This window comes from Chrysochloris asiatica, unplaced genomic scaffold, assembly GCF_000296735.1.
Source record: "Chrysochloris asiatica unplaced genomic scaffold, ChrAsi1.0 scaffold00258, whole genome shotgun sequence".
In the NCBI taxonomy this organism is placed as follows: domain Eukaryota; kingdom Metazoa; phylum Chordata; class Mammalia; order Afrosoricida; family Chrysochloridae; genus Chrysochloris; species Chrysochloris asiatica.
Window position 1 is genome coordinate 1,955,538 of NW_006408776.1, and position 10,734 is coordinate 1,966,271.

Below are 10,734 nucleotides of genomic sequence, written 5' to 3' on the forward strand. Positions count from 1 at the left end.
GTTGTTAATGAGTCTTCCTCCAATCCTGATGCAATGTTTTTCTTCACATAACCCAGCGTCTCAGATTATGTGTTCAGCATACAGACTGAATAAGCACAGTGAAAAAATACAACCCTGGCACATACCTTTCATAATTTTAAATCATTCAGTGTTGCTTTGTTCTGTTTGAACAAATACCTCTTGGTTTATAAACAGGTTCCGCATGAGCACAATTAAGTGTTCTGGAATGCTCATTCTCCACAATATTGTCCACAGCTTGTCATGATCCACATAATCAAAAGCCTTTGCATAGTTAATAAAGCACAAGCAGACACCTTTCTGGTATTCTCAGCTTTCAGCCAAGATCCATGTGACATTAACAATGATATCTTTGTTCTATGTCCTCTTCTGAATCTGGCTTGAACCACTGGACGTTCACTATCAATATATGTTTGCAGCTGTTTTGTATTATCTTTAGTAAAATTTTACTCACATAGGATATCAGTGAACTGTCCCATGCTTTCCACATTCTGTTGGGTCACCTTTCTTGGGAATGGGCACAAAATTCGGATCTCTTCCAGTCAGTTGGCCAGGTAGTTGTCTTCCAAATTTCTTGGCAGTGATGAGTGAGTGCCTCCAGTGCCGCATCAGTTTGTTGAAAGATTTCCATTTGTATTCCATCTATTCCCAGTGCCTTATTCTTTGCCAGCGCCTTCAATGCACCTTGGATTTCTTCCTACAGGACCATTGGCTCTTGATCATATGTTACCTCTTATTAACTTGTTGTTAAGTGCCATCAAGTCTGTTCCAACTCATAATGGCCATGTATAGGGTTTCTGAGGAATGACTGAGGAGCTTGAACCACCGATCTTGCAGTTCAAACTGATCTTGTAGTCCAGTACATTAACACGCAGCACCACAGCAGGACTCCATAATATGATATGCTGTTGTTGTTGTGTGCTGTGGAGTTGGTTCTAACTCATAGCAACCCTGTACAGGGTTTCCGAGGCTGTAAATCTTTACGGGAGCAGAAAGCCTCCTCTTTCTCCAGCGGAACAGCTGATAATTTTGAACAGCTGACCTTGAGGTTAACAGCCTGATTCGTAACCACTACACTACCAGAGCTCCTTGTTGTTGTTGTTGTTGTGTGCCATCGAGTCGGTTCCGACCCATAGCGACCCTGTATAGGGTTTCCAAGGGTGTAAATCTTTACGGGAGTAGAAAGCCTCATCTTTCTCCCGCGGAGCCCTTAAATTAAGAAGTCTGTAAACTGGCTAATGTTTTTTAAACCATCACATTGTTTCTTTTTCTGTAATAACAACACCGTGCTTATTTATTCTGTTCAGAGAAGCATAAAAAAGGAAATTTGTCCATCGCTCACTATCTCACTCTTTCCAACAGTTCTACCGATGTTTGAACTGCTCCAGAGATGGTCCTTTTCTTTTCATGAAGACCACATGTAGTTTCCATGGCCTCGTTCCTGCCGGTAGAATTGCAAATGGCAGACAGCATTCTTTCCTTCTTTCTCTGTCCCTTCAGTCTAAGCAGATGGGTTTTCTGCTCTGGAAGTTGGTTAGATGTATCAGTGACAGGCTTTAAACCCTTTAAGAAAAGATTGTGTAGCATTGTCTTGGTGAACATTCTAGAACGCGTGTGCTAACTTTGTAGAACCGAATTTTCCAAATCTTTCAGTTGTTTTTTGTTTTACATTGTTCATTTTTAAGCCCATCTCTTTTCTCTCACGTTTTACTATAAGCAACAAGGAGAAACCTTTAGGATCTGGCTTAGAAATCTCATCAGCCAAATACCCTATTTCATCACTTACAAATTCTACTTTCCACCAAACATATGAACATATTTCAGACAAGATCTTTGCCATGACGTCAGAATCATCAGGAATACTGGCTGATGGTAGCTCGGCAAACAGATGCAACATGGAAAATACTCACTCATTTATGCTGAGAAATTTGTAGGGTAGCTAACTGGCCAACTGAAGGAAAGAGATCCATATTTGTGTCTATTCCAAAGGAAGGTGACCCAAATAGAATGGGGAAATTATTGACCAATATCATGTAAAATTTTGCCACATGCAAGCCACCACAAAACACCAAACGGACAGACAAGCAGTTATTATTGTTGTTGTAAAGTACTGTGGAGTCGGTTCCGATTCATAGTGACCCTGCACAGGGTTTCCAATGCTGTAAATCTTTATGGGAGCAGAAAGCCTCATCTTTCTCGCACAGAACAGCTGGTAGTTTCAAACTGCCGACCTTGTGGCTAGCAGCCCAATTCGTAACCACTACACTACCAGAGCTCCTAGCAGTTAATATTGTTGTTGTTAAGTGCTGCCGAGTCGCTTCCGACCCATAGCGACCCTGTATAGGGTTTCCGAGGAGCAGCTGGTGAGCTTGAACCACAGACTTTGCAGTTCAAATGGCTTTGCCATCTGGCGTATTAACCCACAATGCCAACCAGGACTCCAGCAGTAGGCGCCTTAAAACTCTTCCAATCTCTCTACCCATTATCTGATCCTGAAACCACCTCCACATTTTGGCACTGGTTAGAGCAGCGCCCTCACGTCTTAGTACCAAATCCTGTCTTACTTTTCTAGAGCCGCTCTAACAGAAATACCACAAGTGCACGGCTGTAACAAAAGAAATTTATTTTTTCACCATTTAGAAGCTAGAGGTCTGAATTCAGAGGGCCAGCTCTCTGGAAAAGTTTTCTCTACTGGTTCTGGAGGAAGGTCTTTGTCCCTTTAGTTTCCGCTTGGAGATTTCCAGGGGTCTCGACACCTATCTTATTCAATCTCTGCTTCTAGCTTGTATTTCATCTCCTTTACATCTCAAAAGAGATTGGTTCAAAATACACGGTCCACTACTCCTATATAATTCACTCTGTAACACAGAGGACAGTCTATTCCAGGTGTGTCTCTTCACACCTGTTCTGCCTGACCTGTTTTCAACACCCTATCCCTGAGCTCTCAGAGTCTAATTTCTTGTTCTACCTTTAAACAACTCTTACTGGCTCTTCAAAGCCTCCTCCTCCTTTCTCCCCAAACCCTGTCCAGCTGTTTCTTCCCTCTTGCTCTCAGTCTTTGATTTTCCATCATCAATTCTTTTCTTGGTATTAGTTGCTGTACGGGGAGATTCATGGACATTCCATGTGTGCAGAGTACAACTGCTCCATAGGGTTTTCAAGGCTGTGACCTTTCGAAGCAAAGCATTTCACCAGTAGATCGTTTCTAATTGTGCCTTTGTCCCTGCTCCCTCAGAGACCAACACTTCACATGGCCCCCTACCGTCAGTCTTTCCTGGTGGCCTATGGCACCCAGGTCAAATTTCATATCCTTCAATAACCTTTCTTGTCTAATCTGAGCCTCATCCAATATGCCTAATTTTTGGAGTGCCTGATCCAAGCCAAGATCTTTTCAGTTGCCTCATATGCATGTGAAAGCTAGAAAGGAAGATGGAGAAGTTTGGATTATGATGTTGGGGGAGAAGGTTGAAGATGCTGGGGAAAGCCAGAAGAACAAATAAATCTGTTTGGGAGAAAGGACAGCCAGATTGCTCCTCAGAAGCAGAGATGGTGAAGTCTGTCATTTTTACTTTGGATTCATCAGCAGTGAAGACCAATCACAGGAAAAGGAGGTCATGCTGGGTAAAGGGGAGGATTAGGGAAATGAGGGCAGCACTTTATTAGACGGACTGGCAGAGTGTCTGCAAAAATGGGTGCAAACACACTAAAAATTGTGAGGATGATGTCGGGCCAGGCCTACAGCATGAAGCTGCAATAAGTGAAAGCAGATTCATGGCAATTAGCGACAACAAACAGTATCAGATAGAGTTTGTCTCTGTAAGTCTGTAAGTAATAAATATCCTCGGGAGAAGGACAATCACCAGACAGATAAGGGGCTCTTGGGCTCTGGTCCTGAATGTCTAGTCCCTCATTAGCCCTGTGCCCTTTGATAAATCACTCCCTTAGTGGTTCTCAACAGGAGACCATTTTTCCCTGGGGGAGGGAGGGGGGGCTTTGGAATTGTCTGCAGACTCATTTGGTTGTCCCAACTGGGAGCGAAGGGATTGTTACTGTCAGGGATGCTGTAAAACACAGCACAGCCCCCACAATAAAGAATTATCTGGCCCCAAATATCAATAATGTTGAAGCTTTACCTCTCAGCTTCAGTCTCCTCACCTGAAAAAGAGAAAGTTTGTAAAAATATCAACTGATAGGATATGGGGCAACTTCAAAAGGTTCCTGGGAAAAGGAACTGAAAGATAAAGAAATTTTCCCATAAACTTTCTGAAGCTCCCTCATACAGGTGAAAGCAAATGAAGCTGACACACCAGTTAAAGGCCCACACTCCTATTCTCCTTAGCCCCCTTAGAGAATCTCTTCATCTGTAAAGATACTGTGAAAATGACAGCTTACATGAAAGGAACCCTCATTGAGGAGTATCTCAGTCTCATTGTATAGAAAACCAATTGTGTCAGTACTAGCGCGATCCCTGTTTCCAGACTAGAAAGCAGACACTTAGAAGGATTAGGTAAGCAGTCCAAAATCACACACTCAGCAAATGGTGAAGGTGGATATGTTGATGCTGTAGAGTGTTTCCGAGGAGCAGCTGGTGGGTTTGAACTGGCGATCTCACGGTAATAGTCCAGAGCTTATCCTACAGCGCCATTCCAGGACTCAGTGACATAGTGTCTGTAAAAGCATTCTGAAGACACATCTAAATAGACTTACCACTGTCTATCTGTAACCTGTCTTGTGGTTGTCTCCTCTCAACAACATTGTGTTGGGTGTGCAGTTGAGGCCATAAATACCTGCAGATTAATGATAGGTGAATGACTCTGTTGAGTCAACAGAGGCTGTTGTGTGGCCTTGGAACGTTGGAAGCACTTTGAAATTGAATTGGAAAGCATCTCACGACTTTGGGGGCGCCCAAGGTCCTGTGAGTGTGGACGACTCACAGGCCATGAACAGTCTAACTACTGTTGTCAAAGGACATTTCTCTGCACCTTACTAGCACATTGTGCACATGCTCATCTAGCTGGTGAATGGAACCAGAGGCAACCACAGCCACAAGAAGCTTCCCTTCAGACAGCCAAGCACTGTGAATGAGCAGTGGTACTCACGCTCTCAACCGACAGACCATCAACATAAAGGTGAGAGCACCGGGCTTGCAGTGCGATGACTGAAGTTGAGCGTCACCCTCAGCTATGCCACGTTCACCAACAGCCAGGAGTTTAATGTCCAGAGTATCTTAGTTAATGAGAGATGTTATTACAGAAACACTATGAGTGGCTGACTTTAAAGAACAGACATCCAGTTGCTCATAGCGCTGGACCCTATAACATTCAAATCAGGGTCTTGGCCTTGTGGATTCCTTCATTGTTTGTAGCCCCTGGTTGTTCCTTGGCATTCCTTGGATTTCAGGGATATTTGTCTCCTTTGTCTGTCTTCCTCTTCCCTGTGTTTCTTTTCTGGCCCTCTTATGACTCAGAAGTTGTTACGTTTAGGACCCATCCTACATGTATATCACAACTGATTGATTGGCACTGGACTGCTAACCACAAGGTTGGTGGTTCAAATGAATCAGTAGCTCCTTGGAAACCCTATGTAAGTAAGGTCACTATAAGTTGTGACTGGCACTTAATAACAACAACAAGGCTACATTATAGAAGATAATTTGCTCTACCCAAGCCCAACTTACTAAATCACATATTTAACTCCAACACAACAACTAGACTAACATCAGGGAATCATAACCAGTCCTGGTGTGGGACTGTAGGATAAGCACTGGATGGCTAACGGCAAAGTCAGTGGTTCAAATCCACCGGCTGCTACTTGGAAACCCTATGTAGTGTTGCTATGAGTTGCAGGCAACTTGATGGCACCTAACAACAACAACAACAACAACAACAATGTAGCCTAGCTAGTAACACATGTTCAATGAGGATGAATGACCAGCTTATCTCACACAGCCCTCAACCTAACCGCTGTTGGATGACCACTGGCTTTCTCTATTTAAGGGGCAAACACAAAATTATGGAAACTTGCCTATTGGCACTGGGGCACCTAGTGGCTTTGGGGTTAGAGGTACTCCTGCCATTCATTACTTCCTCATAGTTTCTCTACTTGAGAAGTAAGACATTCATTTTATCTGAAGAGAATATTTTTCCAAGTTTCTCAGCAGAAAGGCATGCTGGGATTACAAAGGGTTAGTCCTCTGCCTTGGGCATTAAAGCCTTTAAGACTAATGACATTGACCAAATTCTCTGAGTCATACTCAAGAGGAAACATAATCCTTCTGGTAGGAAAAACATCAGCCCAATCAGAAGATAACATATTGCCCACTCCCCTGTAAATAAAACGGGCCCCATCAATTTCTCTTCTGCCTGTGAACGATGACCGATTTATCAAGTCCACACTGAATAATGATTTTCCACGGGGACAGCAGCTCTGATGATAAAGTGTTACTGCTCTAGTTACATTATTATAAACCGCATCCAATTTATAGAGTTAGGAAGCAGATGCATTTCTCAGTCATGTGTCACCATTATGGAGACCGAGCAATAAAATCTGGCCTGTCATGTATTTCCTGGCTGCACACTCCCAACAATTAATATTCCTATGAAGCAGTCTTGATCACAAGCCCAATTTAGAAATTAGTTGTTCCATATTATGATTAAATTCCAGAGCTGGAATATGCTAGCGCCAAATGTGAATAGCCAAGTGCGGCAAATCTTACACCACTCTTCGGACAGAAGTAACTGCTGGAGACTCGGGAGGTGGGGGTAGTTGGGAGAAGGGGCTGGTGAGTTTCAAACACAGCGCTGTCACCTAAGAAAGGGCCACAATCTTGCTTAGCTCTCCAGAGGACGATGAGTCACCGGCATTTTCCCGCATCAAATACCACGATTGTTCCTGAACTCTGAGTCAGTGTTACTTAGATGCAGACAGGCTGACCAGACAGATGCTTTGCCTGGATGGATGGCATAGTCTTAACACTGCTTTGAAGGTCTCAGATGGGTAACTTCCCCAGTTCAGAGCAACTGTACATAACTGTACATCGGAGGGGTCTTAGGAAAGAGCAAGGAGACATGACACTGGAGAAAATAAAGTTAGGAGTAACATTTGAAAATACGACTCTCCATAGTATTATGTTTATACCACCAGAATCTGAATGCAAGTGGATTTCCAGTTTTGCCAACACCATTTGTTGACGAGACCATCTCTTACCCATTTAATGTGTTTCAGTCCTTTGTCAAAGATCAATTGAACACAAGTGGATGGATTTATTTCGGGGCTCTCAATTCAGTTTCATTGATCTATGTGTCTTTTTTGTTGTACCAGTACCAAGCTGTTTTGAAATCAGAAAATGAGAAGCCTCCTATTTTGTTCTTGTTAAGTAATACTTTGCTTATATGAGGTCCCTTTCCTTTCTATATGAAATTGGTGATTCGTTTTTCCATCTCTTTAAAGAAGATGGTGGAACCTGGATTGGGGCTGCATTATATCTACAGATTGCTTTCAGTAGAGATGACATTTTCACAATCTTAAGTCTTTCTATCTGCAAACATGGTACATGCTTCCATGCTTGTAGGTTTCTTGGTTTCTTGTAGTAGTGTTGTGTAGTCTTCTTTGTATAGGTCTTTTGCTCCTATGCTTGGATTTATTCCTAAATATTTCATCTTTTAAGAGCAATAAGGCTCTGTAGGATAAGCACAGGACTGCTAACCACAAAGTCAGTGGTTTGAGCTTACCAGTCACTTCCTGGGAGAAAGATGAGACTTTCTGCTCCCTCAAAGATTTATAGCCTAGAAAACCCTATGCAGGGTTGCTATGAGAGGCTATTGTAAATGGTATTGTTTTCCAATTTCCTTTTCAGAGCTCTCTCTACTATTGTGAAGAATTCCAACTGATTTTTGTATGTTGATCTTGTTCCCTGCCAGTTTGCTTAATCTTACAGTGACTGCCAATAATTTCCTTGCTTTGTCTTTGTGATTTTCTAAATATAGTATCATATCACCCGTAAATAAAGAGGGTTTTACTAATTTGTTGCCAATTTGGATGCCTTTAATTTCCCTTTCTTATCTTATATCTATGGCTAAGATTTCCAAAACAATATTGGAGTGGTGATAAAGAGTATCCTCGTCTGGTTCCTGTTCACAAGGGGAAATGGCTTCAGTTTTTCACCATTGAGAGTGATGCTGGCTATCGATTTTGTGTATATGCTCTTAATTATGTTGAAGAATTTCCCTTCTAGTCTTATTTTGTTAAGTGCTTTTATTAGGAATGGATGCTGGATTTTGTCAAATGCCTTTTTTTTATCAGTTGATCTGATTCTTTGGTTCTTTTCCTTTGTTTTATTTATGCTGTGAATTACAATGATTTTTTTTTTCTAATATTGAACCATCCTTGCATACCAAGTAGGTATGAACCCCACTTGGTCATGATGTATTATTTTTTTGATATGTTATTGGATTCTATTGACAAGGATTTTGTTGAGAAGTTTTGCATCTGCGTTCATGTGGGATATTACTCTATACTTTTCTTTTTCCCAATGTCTTTGCCTGATTTTGGTATCAGGGTTATGTTTGCTTCATAAAATGAATTCTGGAGTTTTCCATGATTTTCTATATTCTGGAACAGTTTGAGTAGAGTTGGTGGCAGCTCTTCTACGAAGGCTGGCAAAATTCACCAGTAAAGCCATTTTGACCTGAACTTATTTTGTTGGGTATTTTTAATGATTTGCTCACAAAGGTTTGGGACTTTTGCACTGGTGTGGTGCTGTAGGATAAGCACTGGACTGCTAACCACAAGGTCAGCAGTTCAAATCTACCAACCACTCCTCAGAAAGTCTATGAAGGGTCACTATGAACCCGAACAGGTTGAAGGGCACTTAACAATAACACTCCTCAGGAAATCTGACCTACCAGCGTAAAAAACAACAAAACAAAAAGTAACAACCCTATTTTTAATTTACACTACCTGACTTTGGGCTTACGTGTGAGAATTTCAACATAATGACTATTCGGGAAGATGTTCTTAAAATTTCCAGTTTGGGAATTCCAGTCAGCTCTTCACAGAAGTCAGACAGCGGTAATAAAGTAGGCTATGTCTGAGGTACCAGATGACAGCTTCTGAGAGAAGCTGTAAGACGTGAGCTCTTCTTGTTACTCAATATTCCTGGAGATCAGGTCTTTCTCACTATGTCACTCATGTACATACAAGTATCTACTCAGATACATATTTGTTGTTGTTGTCAAGTGCCGTCAAGTCGATTCCGACCCATAGCAACCCTGTATAGGGTTTCCAAGGAGCGGCTGGTGAGCATGAACCGCCGACCTTGCATTTCAAATGGCTTTGCAGTCTGGTGCATTAACCCACAGCGCCACACCAGGACTCCAGATACATATGTGGAGGGGTATGATTCAATCCATAATATTCCATCTTTGCCCCCCCCCCCAACTTCATGCCCTGCCCACATGCCGGACACATTCAGTCCACCACATCATCCTAAATATCTTAAATCATTGCCAAGTCCAAAGTCTAATCTTCAAAATCATCTAAATCAAATATAAGCGAGATTTTAGGTGTATTCCATAAGAGGGCAAAATTCCTTTTCATCTGTGAACTACTGAAATCTGCAAATCTTTTCTAAATGCCACTTTTCATCTTCCAGACCACGTTTTCAATACTAGATCTCAGGAGGAACAGAGACATCTTGCTCTTGGATCTCGGCTCCGAGGAAACCTAGCCACAACTTTCTTCAGCCTTCTGCCTCTGGGTTCATCTGCCACCTGCCACCTTTACCATGTGGCCCAGCTTCAGCACCAACAATACCTGAGAACCACTGCTGGGGAAGTTGGTGCCGCATCTAATCTGGCCACAAGACCTTCGGAAAGCAGGTTGGAAGTTCCTATGTACCTCCAACCACCAACCTTTTGGCTGGCAGTGAGCACTTAACCGTTTATGGCACCAAGTCATCCCATCAGTTACTTTAGGGTCTAAGAAACATGCCTAAGAAACATGAGTGTACATCTTCTCGAGGTACAAGATACCCACCACAGTCAGGTGCCTCCAAGGGCCTACGCGCATGGGGTCGCGTCACGTCGTGCAAGCCGGCTGCCAGGAGAGGGCGCCCCATGCCCGCCAAGGGAGCCGAGGACTGCGCTCAGGAAAAGAAACGCCTGTTTGTCCACAGCCGGCTGGAGCCCTCTGAAGACTGAAGTTGATCAGAAAACTATTTGGCTTGGTCCCCACTTGCCGAACTGACAGAGCATTATGTCCACGATGAAGTCACATACAATGGAAAGTGTCTGGCAATTGACAGAGATTACAAAACCAGAGGAAGGAAACCGCAGAGAGGGGCAGGGGGAGCGGGGGCCCAGGAAGCGGCCTTTCATTCGGGCCTGCCTCCCAGTCCGGGCGAAGGCCCATGGAGGAGCTGGCGGTGGCCTCGGGACGCCCCCACCGGGTACTTCTCTTTGTCTCGGCTCGCCCTTGTGTAGTTCTGTAGCGGGGCTTATGCGCCCCGGAGACTCCCAGAGCCCGAGCTGCGGCTAGCAGCTGGGGCTCGGCCTCGGCGGCTAATGGCCGTGGCTGACGTCAGGAGCCATTTGTGCACGGAAGGGAGAGCCGGAGGGCGAGGCTGAGCGCCGCTGCTGGGAGCTCTGGCTTCCCGACAGCTTCAGAAGTCAGCGTGGCTGTTATGGCGCCCAGCAGACAGCTGGCGCTGTCCGCTAC

The 10,734-nt window shown here is 43.6% G+C and overlaps 1 protein-coding gene across 1 annotated transcript in view; it reads left to right on the forward strand.

The window, feature by feature from the left end:
* Positions 1 to 10,217, forward strand: part of SVIL (supervillin) — a 192,879-nt gene extending 182,662 nt beyond the window's left edge. The window contains exon 35 of the mRNA XM_006874040.1: positions 10,059 to 10,217. Within this exon, the coding sequence (XP_006874102.1) occupies positions 10,059 to 10,217 (159 nt within the window). The remainder of the gene's footprint in view (positions 1 to 10,058) is intronic.
* The last annotated feature ends 517 nt before the right edge of the window (positions 10,218 to 10,734 follow it).